Below are 23182 nucleotides of genomic sequence, written 5' to 3'. Positions count from 1 at the left end.
GGGAGCTGCTGACCTGCTTACAGGTAGCAACGTCGAGAGAGATAGAGATAGAGAGAGAGACAGATGTATAGAGAGATAGAGATGGAGATGAGAGAGAGATAGAGATGAGAGAGAGTGCTGAAGGGTTAAATTTGGAGAGCGAGAGCGAGAGAGTGCTGAAGGGTTAAATTTGAAACCTGGAGGTCAAAGGCTGAGCTGGAGCCAAATTCCCACCCCCAGGTCTTTCTGGGCAGCTTTCTCTACTGTTGGACCCTGAACTAAAGAAGCCGTTAGAACCTTTCCTTCCTCAGGGTTTAAGTCCATTTCAGCCTTGGTCCTGGGGTGGAAATGACCCGGGAGCAGATCTCAGTGGACCGTGATCCTACTCTCTCACCTTGCACCCCAAAATTAGCCTCTGACCAGGTTGAAAAGCCATCCTCCTTCCCCGCCCTGCTCCTCAGCTTCCTCATCATGGGCAGGAATGTCTGGGGCTCCAGTGTAGGCTAAGAAAGACTTGTTCTTTGACCAGAACCACGCAGCTCCTCCCTTCTCCACCCTGCTTCTTGACCATCTGGTTGTAGAAATCTCAGACTCCCCATGTGCCCTTGGCCCCAGCAATACCATGGGCCCCTGCAGCCTCCACTGCTCCTGCGGGGCATGATGTTGGTAAGGCGCGTAAGTGGGGTGAGGAAGGCAGGAGGCCCAGAGTGTATCCTGGCAGTGAGTTGCTCTTGAGTTGGGAGAGATGTCTTTCCTTTCATATACAAGTTAAGCCTTCTCCTCAAGGGATTGTGTGGAGAAGCCCAGCTTCCTATAGATTCAGCAATATAAACAAAGAAGAGGCCATGTGACTGGAAAGAATTCTTTGCTGGGTGCTTCATGCTCTGCCCACCAGAGGACAGCAAAAGTCTGTCATAGACCATTTCCAGGCAAGAGACTCAAAAGGGCATTCTAAAAGATAAAGTGAAAGCTTGCTATCAGCTGTCTGAGCTCTTGGATCCGGACTGAACTGCACTTCATAAAGACCTAACATTATGCCCTCCGTTTTCATATGATGTGGCATGCTGCTTCATTTCTGGTAACATTGATCTGGGGGACATTACCCACTATGTCGTATTAGTGTTTCTTATACAAAGCCACAGGGTCAAATTCCTTGTGGAGCTCAAGATCAAGAAAAAGTTTATCTCTCTGAGTTAGTGTGAGAATAGGCAGGGAAATAACTTACAGGGCATCGTCTGTCTTGCCAGCCTCTGTGGTAGGGGCTTTCTAGAGCTGATGATGTTTCCATCTTCGCATTGGCTACCAGGGTGCCAAGAGCTCAGGTTTTGGAGTAAGGCCTGGGTCTGAATCTATACTCTTCCGCTGCTTATTAGCTTTGTGCGTATAATAACATTACCACACCACCTACCTCATAGAATTGGCGTGAAGAGTCCATTATAAAGAAAGCACTGGCCAGGTGCAGTGGCTCATACCTGTAATCCCAGCACTTTGGGAGGCCGAGGTGGGTCGATCACCTGAGGCCAGGAGTTCGAGACCACCCTGGCCAACATGGTGAAACCTCGTCTCTACTAAAAATACAAGAATTAGCTGGGCATGGTGGTGGATGCTTGTAGTCCCAGCTACTCAGGAGGCTGAAGCAGGAGACTCGCTTGAACCCAGGATTTGGAGGCTGCAGTGAGCTGAGATCGCGCCACTGCACTCCCGCCTAGGCCACAGAGGGAGACTCTGTCTAAAAAAAAAAGATGATAAAGAAAGCACTTAACAGAGCCTGGCACAAAGCACACACTCAGTAAATGTTAGCTGTTGTTATTCAGTTTTTCTGACAAAATTGATCCTTTTTGCCACCCTCTTTTATTACTTGTCCTCCCCCACCTTTTTTTTTTTTTTTTTTTTTGAGACAGAGTCTGGCTCTGTCACCAGGCTGGAGTGCAGTGGTGCGATCTTGGCTCACTGCAACCTCCACCTTCCAGGTTCAAGCGATTCTCCTGCCTCAGCCTCCTGAGTAGGTGAGACTACAGGCACCCACCACCACACCCAGCTAACTTTTGTAGTTTTAGTAGAAATGGGGTTTCACCATGTTGGCCAGGATGGTCTCGATCTCTTGATCTCATGATCTGCATGCCTTGGCCTCCCAAAGTGTTGGGATTACAGGTGTGAGCCACTGTGCCTGGACCCCCTACTTTTTTTCACTCTTGGTTTAAAGACTTTCATTTTCATGTAACTTGTTTTGTAGTATTTTATTTTCTGTTGTTGTTTTTTGTGACAGGGTCTCACTCTGTCTCCCAAGCTGGAGTACAGTGGTGCAATCATGCTCACTGCAGCCTCGACCTCCCAGGTTCAAGTGATCCTCCTGCCTCAGCTCCCTAAGTAGCTGGGACTACAGGTGCGCACCACCACGCCCAGCTAATTTTTGTATTTTTTGTAGAGACAGTGTTTCACCAAGTTGGCCAGGCTGGTCTCTAACTCCTGGCCTCAAATGATCCAGCTGCCTTGGCCTCTCAAAGTGCTGGGGTTACAGGTGAGCCACTGCACCTGGCTGTTTTATAGTATTAAGTTCCTCCTTGAGTCTTGTTTGGAAGCAGCTGAGGGCAAATGTAAATGAGAGGTAAGTTCCAGTAGAATACTTGGGCAGAAAGAAGCATCCAGAGCAGCACTCTTTCATAGAAACATAATGCAAGCCATGTATGTAATTTCAAGTTTTTTAGTAGCCACATTAAAAAACTAAACAGTGGTCTGGGCACAGTGGCTCATGCCTGTAATGTCAGCACTTTGGGAGACTGATGTGGGAGGACTGCTTCAGCTCAGGAGTTCAAGACCAGCCTGAGCAACATAGCAAAATCTTGTCTCTACTTAAAAAAAAAACAACAGTCAGTCAGGTGTAGTGACATGTGCTTATAGTCCCAGCTACTTGGGAGGCTGAGGTGGGAAGATCACTGGAGCTCAGGAGATTGAGGCTGCAGTGGGCTATGATTGTGCCACTGCACTCTGGCCTGGGCAACAGAGCAAGACCCCATCTCAAAAAAAAAAAAAAAAACCCTAAAAAGTTTGATGGTTTCTCGATAAGTTAAATGTGGAATTACCATATGACCCAGCAATTTCACTCTTAGGTATATACCCAAAAGAACTAAAAACAGGTATCCAATGGCCAGGTGTGATGGCTCACACCTGTAACCCCAGTACTTTGGGAAGCTGGGGTGGAAGGATCGCTTGAGAACATGAGTTTAACACCAGCCTGGGCAACATAGTGAGACCCTTGTCTCTACAGAATAATTAAAAAAATAACCAGGGTGTGGTGGCATCATAACTGTAGTTCTAGCTACTAAAGAGGCTGAGGTGGGAGGATTAGTTGAGCCCAGGAATACAAGGCTGCAGTGAGCTAAGAAGGTGCTACTGCGCTCCTGCCTGGGTGACAGACCCTGCCTCTGAAAAAAAAAAAAAAAAAAAACCCAAACCCAAACCAAACAAACAAAACCCCTAGATGTTCAAGCAAAAACTTGTGAACAAATGTTCATAGAAATAGAAACAGGTGGACAATAGCCAACAGGTGGAAGCAACTCAAATATCTATCAATTGGTGAATGGAGAGACAAAATGTATTATATCAATACAATGAAATATTAATTCAGCCATAAAAAGGAATGAAGTACCAATACATTCTATAACATGAATGGACCTTGAAAACATGCTAAGTGACAGAAGCCAGTCACAAAAGGCCATATAATTCCATTTACATGGAACATCTAGAATAGGCAAATCCTTAGAGACAGAAAGTACATTTGTGGTTGCCAGGGGCTGGTTTTAGATCCTTGTGCGGGCTGGTCAATGTGCAGATTCCCCAGTCCCATTCCAGATATTTTGATTCAGTAGGTCAAAGATGGGTTGGGCCAAGGGAACTGCTTATGTGTTTATTCAGAGCAATATTTTAAAAAAGCCCTCAGGGAATTCTAATGTGTGGTCTGGTTTGGGGATCTCTGAATTAGAAGTTCATGAAAGTCCCATCAGCAGCTCTAAGAATCTGTAGCCCAATTCAGTAATTTTTTTTTTTTTTTTTGAGACAGAGATTTGTCGCCCAGGCTGGAGTGCAATGGTGTGATCTTGGCTCATTGCAACCTCTGCCCCCTGGGTTCAAGCGATTCTCCAGCCTCAGCCTTGCAAGTAGCTGGGATTACACCCACCATTAGCCACCACACCCAGCTAATTTTTGTATTTTTAGTAGAGACAGGGTTTCACCATGTTGGCCAGGTTGGTCTCGAACTCCTGACCTTAAATGATCCACCAGCCTCGGCCTCCCAAAGTGCTGGGATTACCGGCGTGAGCCACTGTGCCTGGCCCAATTTAGTAATATTATTAATGATCATTCTTCCTTTACCTTTCTCTTGTTTTTCAGCTTTCCTGCAATTTCTGAGCTGTCTATATGCTTAGGATCACAAGTCTTTTTTGTTATTCTTTTTCTCCTCCTCACCTTCCTCCTTCTCCTTTTTATTTTTTAATTTGTTGTTGTTGTTTTTAAAATAGGATGCATAGACATTATTGAGATATTTAAACAGTACAGAAAAGTTCAAAGAAGTGTGAATGATGTAAAAGAATATTTGTGTACACTGAAGAAGCAATGAAAAAAATTGCTATCTGAAAGATGGTTGAAGAGGTTTTATTTTTTTCCTTTCAACTTGTATTTTACTTTAAAGGGATTCATATGCAGGTTTGTTACACGCACTAATTGTGTGTCTTGGGGATTTGGTGTACAGAAAATTTTGTCACCCAGGTAATCAGCATAATATCAGATAGGTAGTTTTTCAATCTTCACTTTCCTATTGCCCTCCACCCTAAGTAGGCCACAGCATCTATCATTCCCTGGTGATGACATTTGAAACCATCAAGATTGCTAATGCACCAAAAAAAAAAAAAAAAAAAAAAAAAATTCAAAGAAGATCTCCCTACCCATAGGTGACCATTGTTAACATGCTTGTGAAGGTCCTTCCAGACTTGCTTTATGCATATATGCAAATGTCGATATGGGTAGAATCATCCTGTGATAAGCTTTTGTCATTCAACAATATAATAGATAGATATGATTTTTAATTGTTAAGGTATTCAATGTTTAAATATTTACTTATTTATTATATTTAACATGGCTCTGGAACTCTATAGCTATTGCTTGCCCTGTTTTCCATGATCTTTGCCAAATGGCTTCAAAGGCTTTTACATTCTTTCTTTTTTTTTTTCTGAGACAGGGTCTTACTCTGTCACCCAGGCTGGAGCGCAGTGGCTCAAACATGGCCCACTGCTGCCTTGACTTCCTGGGCTCAAGCAATCCTTCTACCTCAGCCTCCGAAGTAGCTGGGACCACAGGCATGCACCACCACACCTGGCTAATTTTTCAGTTTTTGCAGAGATGGGGTCTCGCTATGTTTCCCAGGCTAAGGCTTTTACTTTCAATCTTAGGTTGGTTAAACCAGCAGGTGTATTCGATGACAAAGCCTCCATTCCTTCTGCAACACTTTTCGACTTGCAGATAGATTGCTATTTCTTGATATATATATATCAAGAAATATATGTATGTATTCTTGGTTTTAATTTTTAGGTTCTTCCATTGTGCTGTACTTCACTGTATAGGTTACATCTTTCCATGTTCAATACTTTCCCAGTTTTAATATTTTTTTCCTTTAAACATAGGCTTCTCATTCCAGTACTCTCTCACCTGAAGCCAGATAATATAAACAACTCGATCTCTTCTCTCTCTTGTTTTCCTCTTCCTTCTTAGCACTGAAACTCAAAACCAGAGTGAGCCTGCCCCACCTGATGGCCCAGAACATCAGGGTCCCAAATAATGAACTGTTTAAATCACTTGATGCAAAATGAAACATTTATACTGAAATTAAAATAGTTTCTTTCTAGTTTTCTTGACTGCAAATTCTGGTTAAGTTCATTCAAGCTGAACTTGTCAGTTACTTGCTGATGCTTGAAGTGTGTGCTTAGCCTAGCAGCTGGGTAAGCCTGCCCTGCCCTGGAATGGAGCCCTCCTCTAACTGGATGGTTGGGCGTAAGGGTTCTTGGTTACCATCAACAGAAAGATATTGGCTAACTTGGGCAAATGACAGTGAGCTGGAAGGAAATTTGGGCTCGTATGATTTATGCAAAGCTAGGGCTCCATGGTAGGGAATTGACAGCACTCTGGAAGGTCAAGAGAGAGGAAGCAGGTCATCTAGGCGGGAAGAGTTGGGTCACAGTGACGCTGCTGTGACAGCGATGTTCTATTTCTCTTTCCCCCTTCTCTCAAGATTGAGACTTCCTGAAAGAGGGAGAATATATGTAATTACTCATTCAGGGGTTCACAGCCTTGGTCCTATTAATATTTTGGGCTGGATAATTGCTGTGAGGGGCCGTCCTGGGTACTACATGATGTTTAGCAGCAGCCCCGGCTGCTTTTCACTAGATGCCAGTATCTCTCCCTGTCATTTGTCACAAACAAATATGTTTCCAGATGTTGCCAAAATGTCCCCTGGGGGGCAAAAACACCCCTGGTTGAGAACCTAGAGAAAAGAATTGCTTCTCTGGCTTGTTTGGGTTAGCAGGCACCTGAAATTAACCCTCACAACAAGACATAGAACAGGGGAAGAGAATTCCTTGAAAGGAAATAGGCTGCTATTAGGAAGGAGAAAGGGATACTTAACATCTCACTATGAGTCTTTAGAGCCATATAGATTCCTGATGAGGGTATTTCACATTTTATGGGTAGCAGTCAGTCGTAGATGCAGAAGAAACCTTGATTCGCAGTAGCCAGGGAAGTAGATCTCCTTTCCTGAGCTCCTGATTTTTCACAGACTACAACTTGTGAAATGAGAAAACAAATCACCAGAGTTGTTAAAATGCAAATTCCAATGCAGTAGGTTTCAGGTGGGTCTGAGATTCTGTATAAATAACAAGCTTCCAGGTGGTGCTGATGCTGCTTTTTTTTTTTTTTTAAAGTATTCTTTTCATGCGCGTCCGTGTGAAGAGACCACCAAACAGGCTTTGTGTGAGCAACATGGTTGTTTATTTCACCTGGGTGCAGGCGGGCTGAGTCTGAAAAGAGAGTCAGTGAAGGGAGATAAGGATGGGGCCGTTTTATAGGATTTGGGTAGATAAAGGAAAATTACAGTCAAAGGGGAGTTGTTCTCTGGAGGGCAGAGTGGGGGGGTCACAAGGTGCTCAGTAGGGGAGCTTTTTGAGACAGGATGAGCCAGGAATAGGAATTTCACAAGACAATGTCATCAGTTAAGGCAGGAACAGGGCATTTTCACTTGTTTTGTGGTGGAATGTCATCAGTTAAGGCAGGAACCGGCCATCTGGATGTGTACGTGCAGGTCACAGGGGATATGATGGCTTAGCTTGGGCTCAGAGACCTGACACTTCTTATGTTACATTTTCCATTTTTTCATCCAATCAGTTTTAAAAGATCAGAAAAGTAATACTTGCTTGTTTTAAAAAAAATCAAAATATTTTTTCACCAACCTAATGCTTAAAAAAAAAAATGCAGGCCGGGTACGGTGGCTCATGTCTGTAATCCCAGCATTTTGGGAGGCCGAGGCGGGTGGATCACCTGAGGTCAGGAGTTTGAGACTAGCCTGGCCAACATAGTGAAACCCCGTCTCTACTAAAAATACAAAAATTGGCCGGGTGCAGTGGCTCAAGCCTGTAATCCCAGCACTTTGGGAGGCTGAGGTGGGCGGATCACGAGGTCAGGAGATTGAGACTATCCTGGCTAACAAGGTGAAACCCCGTCTCTACAAAAAATACAAAAAAAAAATTAGCCAGGTGTGGTGGTGGGCACCTGTAGTCTTAGCTACTTGGGAGGCTGAGGCAGGAGAGTGGCGTGAAGCTGGGAGGCGGAGCTTGCAGTGAGCGGAGATCGCGCCACTGCACTCCAGCCTGGGCGACAGAGCCAGACTCTGTCTCAAAAACAAAAACAAAAAACCCCAAAAAACCCCCACAAAAATTAGCTGGGCTTGGTGGTGGGCGCCTGTAATCCCAGCTACTCTGGAGGCCGAGGCAGGAGAATTGCTTGAACCTGGGAGGCAGAGGTTGCAGTGAGCCGAGATCACGCTACTGCACTCCAGCCTGGGCAACAGAGTGAGACTCTGACTCAAAAAAAAAAAAAGACAACATCTGTAGAGTAACTTGGTATCTCAACCATGCCTGGCTGTGGGCTGCCAGGCAGGGCCTAAGAGTTCTCACCTAGGCTGGGCCCTGGTGCTAATGGCTGCCTGTTTCACAAGGGACTGCTTCATCTAAGCCTTTCTTTTTCAGGAAGAGGACACCCACCCTCGTACCTGGTCCCTGGCAAGAGGTGAGTGGGGTGAGAGAGGTGAGTGGGGTGCCCTGAGGGTTTCCTTCTTTAATTATAGAAAGGAAGCATGTAGCAGGGCAATTGTGTCCCAGGGCTGGAACCGGGGGTCGGAGGGCCTCTCCAAGACCTTGAGGACTGCAGTGCCAGATCGTATCTCAGTTACATGGAAGCCTGGGCTCTGGTGCCCGTGAGCTCCAAGGCCTCCTGTGTCCTGCAGTGCCTCCTGGACTGGGGGGCGCCAAGGAGCCCAGAAATGCTTCTGCAATGGCCAGGGGTCTGTCTGTAAGAATGTCATCTTAAGTTCGTTCTCTTTTGAAACCTCTTCTCTCACAGCCCACCTGGCAGAGGCCTAGGGTCTTTGTTCATCTTCCATTTTTTTTTCTTGTAAACTTTCTGCTTACCTGTCTCTGGCTCCTATCCTCTTAATTTCTGGCACCCAGCCTGATCTCCCTAAGCAGTCTGGGCCTCACTTTTGTGTTTCAGACCACTAGGATGGTTCTGGCTATACCCAAAATGTTAAAATGATTTGTGGCACTGTCAAGACCATTGGGACAAATCCCCTTTGCCCAAGAATGTCTCTTTATTTGAGATATATATATATATATGTGTATATATATATATCTGTATATATATATACGTGTATATATCTGTATATATATATACGTGTATATGTGTATATATATACAGATGTATATACGCATATATATGCATATATACGCATACATATATGCGTATATATACACATATATACACATACATATATGCATATATACGCATATATGTGTATATATATGCGTATACATGCATATGTATGTGTATATATGTGTATATATGTGTATATATACATATGTATGTATATATATGTGTATACACACATATATGTGTTTATATGTGTATACACACATATGTGTGTGTGTATGTGTGTATACACACACGTATGTGTGTGTGTATGTGTGTATACACACACGTATGTGTGTGTATGTGTGTATACACACACGTATGTGTGTGTATGTGTGTATACACACACGTATGTGTGTGTATATGTGTGTATATATGTGTGTATACACGTATATATGTGTGTATACACACATATATGTGTGTATATGTGTGTGTATATGTGTGTATACACACATATATGTATGTGTATACACACATATATGTATGTGTATACACACATATATGTATGTGTATACACACATATATGTATGTGTATACACACATATATGTATGTGTATATATGTGTATACACACATATATGTGTGTGTATATATGTGTATACACACGTATATATGTGTGTATATATGTGTCTACACACGTATATATGTGTGTATATATGTGTCTACACACGTATATATGTGTGTATATATATGTGTCTACACACATATATATGTGTGTATATGTGTCTACACACGTATATATGTATGTATATATATGTGTATACACACGTATATATGTATGTATATATACACATATATATATATTTTTTGAGACAGAGTCTTGCTCTGTTGCCCAGACTGGAGTGCAGTGGCCCAGTCTCAGCTCACTGCAAACTCTGCCCTCTGCCTCCTGGGTTCAAGTGATTCTCCTGCCTCAGCCTCCCAAGTAGCAGGGATTACAGAATGCACCACCACATCTGGCTAATTTTTATATTTTTAGTACAGAGAGGGTTTCGCCATGTTGGCCAGGCTGGTCTCAAACTCCTGGCCTCAAGTGATCCACCTGCCTTGGCCTTGTGCTGGGATTATAGGCGAGAACTACTGTGCCAGCCAGATTTTTTTTTTTTTTTTTGTATTGAGTTGTTTGAGTTTCTTATATATTTTTAATTCCTGTTGTTGCCTTTTTTTGTAGAGACAGGGTCTTGCTATGATGCCCGGGCTGGTCTCAAATTCCTGGCCTCAAGTGATCCTCCCGCCTCTGTCTCCCAAAGTGCTGGGATTATAGGTGTGAGCCACTGAACATAGCCTAGTCCCTTGTTGATGAGGTAGTTTGGAAATATTTTCTTCCATCCTGTAGCTTTCTTTTTTTTTTTTTGAGACAGGGTCTCACTCTGTTGCCCATGCTGGAATGCAGTGCTGCAATCACGGCTCACTGAAACTTCCACCTCCTGGGTTCAAGTGATTCTTGTGCCTCAGCCTCCCGAGTAGCTGGGATTACAGGTGTGCACCACCACATCTGGCTGATTTTTATATTTTTAGTGGAGACAGGGTTTCACCATGTTGCCCAGATTGGTCTCAAACTCTCCACCTTAGGTTCAGGTGATCTGCCTGCCTTGGCCTCCAAAGTGTGGGGATTACAGGGGATTAAAGGCAACTGGCCTTTGCCATGCAGAAACTTTTTTTTTTTTTTTTTTTGAGACAAAGTCTTGCTTTTGTCCCCCCAGTCTGGAGTGCAATGTCATGATCTCGACTCACTGCAACCTCCACCTCCCGGGTTCAAGCGACTGTCCTGCCTCAGCCTCCCGAGTAGCTGGGATTATAGTTGCGTACCACCACACCCAGCTAATTTTTTGTATTTTAAGTAGAGATGGGGTTTCACCATGTTGGCCAGGCTGGTCTCAAACTCCTGACCTCAGGTGATCCACCTGCCTCAGCCTCCCAAAGTGCTGAGATTACAGGCGTGAGCCACTGCGCCTGGCTGTAGAAACTTTGTAATGATGTAATCCCATTTGTTTGTTTTTGCTTCTGTTGCTTGTGCTTTTGAGGTCTTACCCAGAAAATCTTTCCCAAGACCAATGTCCTGACTAATGTTTTCTTCTAGTAGTTTTGTAGTTTCAGGCATTAGATTTCAGTATTTAATCAATTTTTATTTGATTTTTGCATACAGTAAAAGATTGCAATCTAGTTTCATTCTTCTGCATATAGATATCCCGCTTTCTCAGCACCATTTATTAACAAGACTGTCCTTTCCTCAATATATGTTCTTGGCACCTTTGTCAAAAATGAGTTGTCTCAAAAAAATTAGCCGGGCATAGTGGCGTGCACCTGTAGTCCCAGCTGCTGGGGAGGCTGAGGCAGGAAAATTGCGTGAACCCGGGAGGAAGAGCTTGCAGTGAGCTGAGTTCACGCCACTGAACTCCAGCCAGGGTGACAAAGCAAGACTCCGTCTCAAAAAAAAAAAAAAAAAATGAGTTGTCTGTATGTGCATGCATTGATTTCTGGGTTTTTTATTCTATTCCATTGGTCTATGTGTCTGTTTTTGTGCCAATACCATGCTGTTTTGGTTACTATAGCTTTGTTTTAGTTACTATAGCTTTGTTGTATAATTTGAATTCAGATAGTATGATACCTCCAGCTTTGTTGTTTTTGCTCAGGATTGCTTTAGCTATTCGGGGTCTTTTGTCGTTCCATACAAATTTTAGAATTTTTTTTCCTGTTTATGTGAAGAATGCCATTGATATTTTAATAGAGATTGTATTGAATCTGAAGGTCACTTTGGATATTATGGGCATTTTAACAATATTAATTCTTCTGACCTATGAGCATGGGATATCTTTCCATTTTTTGGTGTCCTCTTCAGTTTCTTTCATTAGTATTTTATAGTTTTCCTTGTGGAAGTCTTCTAATTAATTTAGTCCTAGGTTTTTTTTTTTTTTTTTATAGCTATTGTAAAGGAGATTGCTTTCTTGGTTTCTTTTTCAGATTGATTATTGTTAGCATATAGAAACACTACTGATTTTTGCATGTTGATTTTGTATCCTGCAATTTAACTAAATTTGTTGATTAGTTCTAAGAATTTTTTGGTGGGGTAGGTTTTTCTAAATATAAGATCATGTCATGTGTGTCCAAGGCTAATTTGACTTCTTCCTTTCCAACTTGGATGCCCTTTATTTCTTTCTCTTGCCTAATTGCTCTGGCTAGGATTTCCAGTACTATGTTGAATAACAGTGGTGAAAGTGGCATCATTATCTTGTTTCAGACCTTAGTGGAAAGGGCTTTCAGTTTTTCCCCATTCCGTATGATATTAGCTATGTGCTTGTCACTTATGGCCTTTATTGCATTGAGGTATGTTCTTTCTATATCCAATTTCTTGAGAATTTTATCATGAAGGAATGTTGAATTTTATCAAATGCTCTTTCACCATCTACTGAAATGATCATATGGCTCTATTGCTTCTGTTGATGGGGTGTATTACACTTATTGATTTGTAAATGTTGAACTATCCTTGCATCTGGGGATGAATCCCATTTGATCATGGTGAATGATCTTTTTTTTGAGACAGAGTCTCGCCCTGTTGTCCAGGCTGGAGTGCAGTGGCACGATCTTGGCTCATTGCTGCCTCTACCTCCTGGGTTCAAGCGATCCTTATGCCTTGGCCTCCTGAGTAGCTAGGATTACAGGCATGCACCACCACCCTGGCTAATTTTTGTATTTTTAGTAGAGACAGGGTTTCCCCATGTTGGCCAGGCTGGTCTTGAACTCCTGGCCTCAAGTCATCCACCTGCCTTGGTCTCTTAGTCTCCCAAAGTGCTGGGATTACAGGTGTGAGCCACCGTGCCTGGCCACAGGGTACTTCTTGCCTTGTAGAATGAGTTTGGAAGTATTCCCTCTTCAATGTTTTAGAATAATTTGAGTAGAATTTGTATTAATTCTTCTTTAAATATTTGGTAGAATTCAGCAGTAAAACCATCAGGTCCTATGCTTTTCTTTAAAGAGATACGTTTAATTTCTGCTTTCATCTCATTACTCATAGTTGGCCTGTTTAAGATTTCTGTTTCTTTATGATTCAATTTTGGTAAGTTGTAGGTGTCAAATTATCTTTTTAGTTTTCCAATTTGTTGATGTGTAGTTTTCCATAATAGCCTCTAATGATCCAGGCCGGATGCGGTGGCTTACGCCTGTAATCCTAGCACTTTGGAAGGCTGAGGAGGGTGGATCACCTGAGGTTGGAAGTTCAAGAACAGCCTGACCAACATGGAGAAACCCTGTCTCTACTAAAAATACAAAATTAGCTGGGTGTGGTGGCGCATGCCTGTAATCCCAGCTACTCGGGAGGCTGAGGCAGGAGAATCGCTTGAACCCGGGAGGTGGAGGTTGCAGTGAGCTGAGATCGTGCCATTGCACTCCAGCCTGAGCAACAAGAGCAAAACTCCGTCTCAGGGGGGAAAAAAAAGTCTCTAATGATTCTTTGTATTTCTGCGGTATCAGTTGTAATGTGTCCTTTTTCATCCCTGATTTTATTTATTTGGTCTTCGTTTTTTTCTTGGTTAGTCTAGCTAAAGATTTGCCAGTTTTGTTATCTTTTCAAAAAACAACTTTTTGTTTTGTTTATCTTTTGTGTTACAATTTTTTTCCTTCCCCCCACCACCTTTTTTTTTTTTTTTTTTTTTTTTTTTTGAGACAAGATCTGGCTCTATCGCCCAGGCTGGAGTGCAGTGGTGCCATCTCGGCTCATGCAACCTCTGTCTCCTGGCTGAGGCCGTCTTCCTACCTTAGCCTCCCAAGTAGCTGGGACTACAGGCATGCACCACCATGCCTTGCCAATTTTGTATTTTAAGTAGAGATGGAGTTTTGCCATGTTGTCCAGGCTGGTCTTGAACTTGTGAACTCAAGCAATCCGCCTGTTTTGGCCTCCCAAAGTGCTGGGATTATGGGCATGAGCCACTGGACCTGGACTTTTGTATTATTATTATTATTTTTTGAGGTGGAGTTTTGCTCTTGTTGCCCAGGGTGGAGTGCAATGGCATGATCTCGGCTCACTGCAACTTCTACCTCCTGGGTTCAAGTGATTCTCTTGCCTCAGCCTCCCAAGTAGCTGGGATTACAGGCATGCACCACCACACCTGGCTAATTTTGTATTTTTAGTAGAGATGGGGTTTCACCACGTTGGCCAGGATGGTCTCGAATTCCTGACATCAGGTGATCCACCCACCTCGGCCTCCCAAAGTGCTGGGATTACAGGTGTGAGCCATCGGGCCCAGCCATCTTTTGTATTTTTTTAATAGACAGGTTTTGTTATGTTGCCCAGACTGGTCTCAAACTCCTGGCCTCAAGTGATCCTCCTGCCTTGACCCCCTAAAGTTCTGGTATTATAGGCATGAGTCACTACGCCTACTCTTTGGGGCTTTTTAAACCAGAAATCAGAATCTTCTTAAACCACTTTTAATTTCTGTCTCATATGTAATGGGATCTTTTCCTTTCAGTTTCTCCAGTGGTCAGATATGACTCAGGGGAAGAGGCTAGAGTCAGAACCAAAATCTTTTCATTCTGTCTTTGGTTTGTACTCTGAGGTCTTGGTTTATATTTTTATCTTTGTTACTCTTCTATCTGTGACTTTCTCCTCAAAATATCTCACTTGAATTTAATGTGAAACCCACTTGGGTTTCTTGTGGATTTGTGTCCTGTATTAGTCCTTGGGTATGTGGTTTTCTATGAAGGTCTGCAATGCACATATATCTTTGTGCCTTTTTGCTAATCTTTGTGGGTACTTGTAAAATATTCCTTCAGCACTACAGACAGTGTACACACATACCTTTTTCTTAGATGCAAATATAGGATTGATTGAGAAGGAAACTTGGGCAATTACTCAAGTGCCCAGAAGAAATCTGAAAACTTGAGGCTAGAATGAAATTTGGGTCATCATTGTCGGTAATTCTTTGTCTCCAGAGAATATTTTACTTACATTAATTCTTTGGACTAGACTATAGTTTTGAAAGACTTAAAAAATTGCTTGAATTTTGTATATGTAACTTGTATCTTGTATATGTAACTCTGTTTTTTACAGTAATCAGAGGAAGGAAAATCTTCAGAATCTATGAATAGGCATCATGACATTCAGGCCCAAGAACAAAGTTTTATCTGGACACAGCATGGTCTGAGATTCTAGACTTTGCCTCAATACCTAGAAGCTACCAGAACATTCTTGTTTCCTTTGTCCCTTTTTTGCACAGGAGTAATTCCTGGAAGCAGAACTAGGTGACATCTTTAACACATACTTTTTGCTAATTCCCATGATTTCTCCTAGGATATGCCCATAATTCAGGATTAGGGATTGCCAATGTTGAGATCGAGCTAGAATACCCACAAGTGGCTTCACTCTGAGCTTCAGTTTATTCTACTGTTTATGGCCCTTAGAACACTGGCATAAGCTATTCATATCAATAGATTCATTTCTGAGGCTTAATCCTTGACAAGAATATGAATAAGACAGAGAAGAGGGGAGTGGCCCTTCATGCTCTGAGAGTAGAGGTTCACTTTGGTTCAAGACTCATAGCTCTCAGCTGTAAAGTCACAATTTCCATGTGGCTGGTACCTGGGGCACTGAAGATATTTCCCTAGAATATGATCACTTTTGTGGGTTGAATGCCCTTTGATTTAGAGCAGGTAAAAGAATTTAATAATGATTATCTTGGTGCCACCTACATGCAAATCCCACTGAGGTCAGTGACAAAATACAGAAAGAAACTCAGTTTTGGCATGTCATGCCGAGGAGATATCAATAATGATTGCCTTTACACACACTGATGCATTACATGGATAGGTTGGTCCCTGCAGAGAGGTCATTTGCAGTATATGTTGGAAGACTCTAGAATGGGAGAGATGAATAAATTCAGACCAGAGCTGACATACAGAAAATTTTCAGTTAAAGTTTTATATATCTAATTAGTATGAAAGGTAAACCTGGGCAAGGAAATTAGAAAGAATTCAGAATTCAAAAATCTTTTAGAAATAATCCAATTTATTTTCTCAGAATAACTTTGGCATGATTTTTCATAGAGCATACTCCTTTTTCCTTGTTTCCTCCTTCTGTCGTATTAAGGTCCTATTGATTTCGGTCCCTGTTAATGAATAAATAAGTTTAGAGATTATTATGGCCATTGGTATCAATAAGGACCCAAACAATGGGTCCTTAACATCTCAGCGGAACTTCACAGCTCTCTTTAATACTAATATTCCTCCTGACTCATGCATCTATCCATAAAATATTAATGAGCAAACATAGTACTAGACTTTGAGAATATACAGATGAATAAAGTGAAATCTCTGCTCTTGCATGTAAGACCATTGTTTAGCTATTCTTTATAGTGGATACCAAACCATGATCCTTGTCTTCTCCTACTCTTCTGACATTCTCATAGCTTTTCATGTAACTGTGAAACAATAAGATGTTGAACACAATCTCAAAGAGCTGATGCCATCAAGGTAGTACTGACATGCTGGTGGGGAGCTAGGAGCTCTGGATCCATGTCCTTCTTCTGAGTGAATTTGGGCAAGTCAGTAGCCTCTCTGAGCTTTATTTTATTTTTATTTTTATTTTTTTGAGACAGAGTCTCGCTCTTGTTGCCCAGGCTGAAGTGCAGTGGCATGATCTCAGCTCACTGCAACCTCCGCCTCCTGGGTTCAAGCGATTCTCCTGCCTCAGCCTCCTGAGTAGCTGGAATTACAGGTGTGTGCCACCATGCCTGGCTAATTTTTTGTATTTTTAGTAGAGATGGGGTTTCACCGTGTTAGCCAGGATGATCTTGATCTCCTGACCTCGTGATCCGCCCGCCTTAGCCTCCCAAAGTCCTGGGATTACAGGCATAAGCCACCGCGCCTGGCTATCTCTATCTATCTATCTATCTATCTATCTAATCTATCTAGAAGTCTTGCTGTATTGCCCAGGCTGGTCTTGAATGCTGGGCTCAAGTAATCTTCCTGCCTCAGCTTCCCAAGTAGCTGGGACTACAGGTGCACACCACTGTGCTTGGCTGAACTTCAATTTTCACAATTTCAAGAGTGTTATTAAACTAAGTTACCTGAGAAACTTATACCTATGACTGATTATAGTGACATTTAAGTGACCTGAGAAATTAATGCCTATGACAGGCTATCCCCAACTTAGGTATAATTTCTTGCCTCCCTGCTCATTGCCCTAGCCTTTCATTTGCTTTTTCCTTAAAAAAGCTTTGATCCCTAGTGTTTGGTGTCATTGAGGGTTGGGTAAGATATCCAGAGACTTACTTTTCAGTAATACACATATTTTCACAGATATATTTCTGTTTAAAGTTGTTTCTGTTGCCTCCACAGCCACTGAAGACAAAGGGCTCACATAAAAAGGTCAAAGTGTTGTAGTAGAATCTGGTCAAATATAAATTACAGGTGCCCTTCATCGGAGGATAGTTGCAGTATTCTGTGAATGAGAATTCCAGAGTCAGGTTTTCTTTACTGCTCTTTGGCATTCTTGTTCTCACAGGCTCAGACTACTAAAACTTTCAACCCACATAAATATAACTAATTTTACCCCTGGGGAACAAGACAGAGTTCCCTAAGCATATGGGGAAATTGTTCCAGACTACAGACTGGGTCCATGACACAGAGAGAAATAGAGAAGGACAATGAGGTACTTATACTACTTTAGAGCTGAAAACAAGAAAGACCTGAGGTTTCCTTCATCCTTCCCAGTAAACATATCCCATTTCCTGACTCCACATGCTTCCCATGTCACTGGAAGTGAGCAACTCATCAGCTTCCTCAAGGACACAGTTCAGAGCCCTTACTTTCGCTCTCTCCTCCCCGCCCACCAGAATCTGTGCAAATACACAAGCTAAAAAGACCTCTCACCCACTACACCTACTCAGAAGGACAGGTTTAAAATGTCCACTCTGGCAGATCTTCCTTTCCTCCATCAGTCTGTTTCCTCTCCTATCCAGCCCCACTTTTCCCTACCCATCCAGACTCACCTGGTTTTACTGAGACCGTGGAGATTAAGTGGTTAGAGCAGAAGCCATGATGACCGAGTTGGAGACAGAGAAAGAGTTAATGTTAGTCTTCTTGAAGCCCAACTACAATTCTTTTTTTAATTTTTTTTTTTTAATTGAGATGGAGCCTCACTCTGTTGCCCAGGAGGGAGTGTAGTGGTGCTATCACGGCTCTCACTGCAACCTCTGCTGCCTGGGTTCAAGTGATTCTTGTGCCTCAGCCTCCCAAGTAGCTGGGACTACAGGCGTGTGCCACCACGCCCAGCTAATTTTTGTATTTTTAGTACAGACGGGGTTTCGCCACATTGGACAGGCTGTTCTTGAACTCCTGACCTCAGGTGATCCGCCTACCTTGGCCTCCCAAAGTGCTGGGATTACAAGGGTGAGCCACTGCGCCTGGCTGCCCAATTGCAATTCTTATCCATGATTGGGAACTTGCCCCTTTTGCCTTGAGTGTTTCATAGATGCTAATGTTAATTTGAATGAAGAACAAATTAATTTAAATAAGTAGGATAGGAGTGCTCTATACATATATGGGGGAATGATGGCCTCTGCATATCTGTGTCAGTGGAATATAACATAGTGGTTCTACACATATGTGTTGAATAGACTTAAAACTCATCTAATGTACAGACACACACCCCAACAAAGGAATTTCTTGGACACCTCTGAAATCAATCCCATTTTCATAACCCCCACTCTTATACTGAAATCTCATGGTTAAAACTTAAGTTGATTCTACTTTCTGTCTTCCTCCTTCTCCACTCCATAGAGGAAACTCAATGTAATTCTCTGAATCAGATGTCCTAGAGCCATATGGTTTGACATAAAAAGGGGACTTGATTCTAATTACTGGCAGCAACATCACCCAGGCTTCCCAGACCTCCCTCTCCTTCACAGTGTCACATTGGTCTGCCCTTTCTGTTTTTCTTTACCTCCAAGATGTCCACTTTCACATAACTGTTTTCTGAGTTGTAGAGGAAATATGTTCCCTGAAGGTGTGTGGAGAAGCATGGACAAGATGAGGAGCCATAGAGAAAAGTGACACCATGCAGGCTTCATGATGTTGCAGACAGCAGATAGAAGAATCCTGTACTTGGCTGAAATATCTGAAGGGTTGGCTCTCCTTCTCATGTGAGGAGTTGAATTCATATCTCTGATTTTTATCTTCCCAGGGCTTAAGCCTGGGCAGGGTTCTGGTGCATCCAGAATCAGCCTTGTGAGCAGGACAGTAAGTTCTTGGGTACCCAGCCATGTAGCTTGAAAGACCATGCTTTGCCAGAACCCTACTGATTAACCTCAGCCTTCCCCCCTTCTTTCCTCCACATCTAGGGATCATGACCACTATTGCTTGGGACATCAACATCTCTATAATGAACAGTTGTAAATAAATTCTTACCAATGCTTTAATATATACGTGTGAATACTTGAAAGCAAATTAACTAAGGCTTGAGCCTAAGAAACTGGAACAAAACAGCAAAGTAAGTAAAGAGAAAGTAGACAGAGGATAATTGAAGAAAGTAGTTGAAATTAGTGAATTAGAAAAAAAAACACTAAAATTGCCAAATAAAACTAAAAGTTTGTATTTTAAAAATAGCATTAAAATAGACAAAACTGCCAATAATGGCTGGAAAAAACATAGAAGAAATAAACACGTTCAGTAATAGAAATGTGAAATGGATAGAACTCAAACACGGAGGAGAGGAAAAATTTACCAGGAAATAGTCTTGCTCCTGATCTTAAAGGAAAACTTTTTAATTTCTCCCATTAAGTATGATGTTATCTCAGGATTTTTCATAAATGCGCTTTTTTAGTTTGAGGAAGTTCTATTCTTAATTTGAGGAGTGTTTCTATCATAAAAGGGTGACAGATTTTTGTCAACTTTTTTGTGTCTATTGAGTTGATTATGTTGGTTATGCCCTTTGCTCTGTTAAAGTGGTATATTACATTGATTTCTGCATGCTTGAATAACCTTGCATTCTTGGGACAAATTCCATTGGATTTGATTATGGCATATAATCTTTTTTTATATGTGGCTGAATCTTTTTACTAATATTTTTTGAGAATTTTTGTGCCTATATTCATAGGGACTATTGGTCTGTAGTTTTCTTTTTTATGATATCTTTGTCTGTAGTACTGGCCTCATAGAAAGAGTTGGAAAGTATTCCATCCTCTTCTATATTTTGGAAGAGTTTGTAAATGATTAGAGTTAATTCTGTAAAAGTTTGGTAGAGTTCTCCATTGAAATCATCTGAGCTTGGGATTTCCTTTGTGGAATATTTTTTGATTAGTGATTTGGTGTCTACTCTTTACAGATCTCTTCAGATTTCCCATTTATTTTAAGTCAGTTTTGGTAGTTATCTTTTTAAGAATTTGTTCATTTCATCTAAGTTATCTAATTTTTTAGCATACAGATATTCCCAGGATTCCTTTATAATCATTTTTATTTCTGTATGGGGTAGTGGACGTGTTTGCTTCCACCAAGAGCATGTGCCTTGTCCAGCTCGAGTATGGCTGTAGGCATCCCTGGGCAGCAACCCCTCCTGGCTCAGTGTGGGGACAGGAATCTGCTAGGGCTCTGTAGCCAACTTGCTAGGCCTCAGTCTGTCCAGCTAGTTTAAGAGTGGGAGAATCTAGCTTCAAACTGTACCTCTGCTTGTGATCTTGCACAAGCCTCTACCTGGCTTTGGGCCTTGGTACCCATCTTGGCTGATTGATTAAGTTGCCCTACAAGTTTCCTTTTAGTTTTGACAATGTTTCCTGTACTCACCTAGGGCAGGGATTCTAAACTGATTTTAGGTATTAGGGGCCTCTTTGAGAATTGTTTGCCCTTTTCTTAGAAACATGCTTGACTGGGTGCAGTGGCTTACACCTGTAATCCCAGCACTTTGGGAGGGGGAGGCAGGCAGATCACTTGAGGCCAGGAGTTCAAGACTAACCTGGCCAACATGGTGAAACCCCGTCTCTACTAAAAATACAAAAATTAGCTGGGCATGGTGGTGTGTGCCTGTAATCCTGGCTACTTGGGAGGCTGAGGCAGTAAAATCACTGGAACCTGGGAGACAGAGGCTGCAGTGAGCAGAGATCATGCCACTGCACTCCAGCCTAGGTGACAGAGTGAGACTCCATCTCAAAAAAAAAAAAAAAAAAAAATTACAATATTGTGAATAGCCACAGCTTAGAAGTTAGGAAAGCCCAGTCGAAGCAAGAGATGGGTAGTGCTTCATCTAGCCAAAGAGTTCGAAGTGGTTCTGGAAATTTTGGTTGTGGTCTTGGAGGTGGCTTCAGTGGGAATGACAACGTTGGTCGTGGAGGAAACTTCAGTGGTTGTGGTGGCTTTGGTGGCAGCCGTGGTGGTGGTGGATATGGTGGCAGTGGGAATGGCTATAATGCATTTGGTAATGATGCAAGCAATTTTGGCGGTAGTGGAAGCTACAATGATTTTGGCAATTACAAAAATCAGTCTTCAAATTTTGGACTCACGAAGGGAGGCAACTTTGGAGGCAGAAGCTCTGACCCCTATGGTGGTGGAGGCCAATACTTTGCCAAACCACAAAACCAAGGTGGCCACGGAGGTTCCAGTAGCAGTAGTAGCTATGGCAGTGGCAGAAGATTTTAATTACTGCCAGGAAACAAAGCTTAGCAGGAGAGGAGAGCCAGAGAAGTGACAGGGAAGCTAGAGGTTACAACAGATTTGTGAATGCAGCCAAGTACAGTGGTGGCAGGGCCTAGCTGCTACAAAGAAGACATGCTTTAGACAAATATTCATGTGTATAGGCAAAACTCAAGGACTGTATTTGTGACTAATTGAATAACGTGTTATTTTAGTTTCAGTTCTGTGGAAAGTATAAAGCATTCCAACAAAGGGTTTTAAAGTAGATTTTTTTTTTGCACGCATGCTGTTGATTGCTAAATGTCATAGTCTGATAATGATACTGAGTAAATCTGTCTTTCCTTTTTTTAAAATGTACTTCTAGTTATAATTTTTGTCTTAAAGTCTATGTATTAGGGTACTCCGGAGGAACAGAACCAATGAAACAAAACCAATGTTAGGGAATTGGCTTGTGTGATTGTAGGGATGGACAAATCTGAAATTTGCAGGGCATGCTGGCAGACTGGAGATTCAGGAAAGAGTTGATGTTGCAGTTTTGAGTTCAAAGGCAGTCTGGAGTCAGAATACCTCCTTCCTCTGTGGGACCTCAGTCTATTTCCTCTTAAGGCTTTCAACTGATTGGATGAGGCCCACCTGCATCATGAAGGGTAATCTCTTTTACTCAAAGTCTACTAATTTAAATATCAATCATATATATATATATATATATTTTTTTTTTTTTTTTTTGAGATGGAGTCTCTATTGCCAAGGCTGGAGTGCAATGGCGCTATCTTGGCTCACTGCAACCTCTGCTGCCCGTGTTCAAGCAATTCTCCTGCCTCAGCCTCCCAAGTAGCTAGGATTACAGGCACCCACCACCACACCTGGCTAATTTTTTGTATTTTTAGTAGAGATGAGGTTTCACTATGTTGGCCAGGCTGGTTTTGAACTCCTGACCTCAGGTGATCCACCCGCTTTGTAATCCCAAAATGCTGGGATTACAGGCATGAGCCACCACGGCCAGCCAGCATACTAATTTTTCTTTGTAGAACTGCCCTTTCATGTAATGGACTCTCAGTCACAGTGTCCATTATTTCTCATGAGTGTAGACAGAAACAACTCATGAATGGGAGGATTGGGAGCTGTTGAGTATTTGGGTAAGAGTGAGGGAGGCCGGGTGCGGTGGCTTACACCTGTAATCCCAGCACTTTGGGAGGCCGAGGTGGGCAGATCACAAGGTCAGGAGATTGAGACCATCCTGGCTAACACGGTGAAACCCCGTCTCTAGTAAAAACACAAAAAATTAGCCGGGCATGATGGCAGGCACCTGTAGTCCCAGCTACTCGGGAGGCTGAGGCAGGAGAATGACGTGAACCCGGGAGGTGGAGCTTGCAGTGAGCCAAGGTGGTGCCACTGCACTCCAGCCTGGGCGACAGAGTGAGACTCTGTCTCCAAAAAAAAAAAAAAAAAAAAAAAAAGTGAGGGCATCTAGGGTTTTAATGTTCAAGGATTTTGGTTCATGTTGGGCAAATCTTAATTCAATTCTCTTATTAGTGTGAAGATTTGCCTTGCTAGGGAAATAATTATTTTCCATTTGGGCATTATAAATG

General features: G+C 42.3%; 1 protein-coding gene across 23 annotated transcripts in view; it reads left to right on the top strand.

Moving 5' to 3' along the window:
- Positions 1 to 23182, top strand: part of LOC100451322 (protein WFDC10B) — a 93261-nt gene that overhangs the window by 19544 nt on the left and 50535 nt on the right. For 22 of the 23 annotated variants that reach the window (XM_054541838.2, XM_054541818.2, XM_002830359.5 and 19 more), the window contains one exon: positions 8265 to 8304. In XM_054541838.2, coding sequence (XP_054397813.1) covers positions 8265 to 8304 — 40 coding nt within the window. Of the gene's footprint in view, positions 1 to 8264; positions 8305 to 23182 lie in introns of those variants that run through there. The other variant, XM_054541847.2, reaches the window with a different exon arrangement.

The sequence above is a fragment of the Pongo abelii genome, chromosome 21 (genome assembly GCF_028885655.2).
Source record: "Pongo abelii isolate AG06213 chromosome 21, NHGRI_mPonAbe1-v2.0_pri, whole genome shotgun sequence".
Taxonomy (NCBI): Eukaryota; Metazoa; Chordata; class Mammalia; order Primates; family Hominidae; genus Pongo; species Pongo abelii.
The sequence above is the reverse complement of the archived record's forward strand: the minus strand, read 5'-3'. Positions and strand labels throughout refer to the sequence as shown.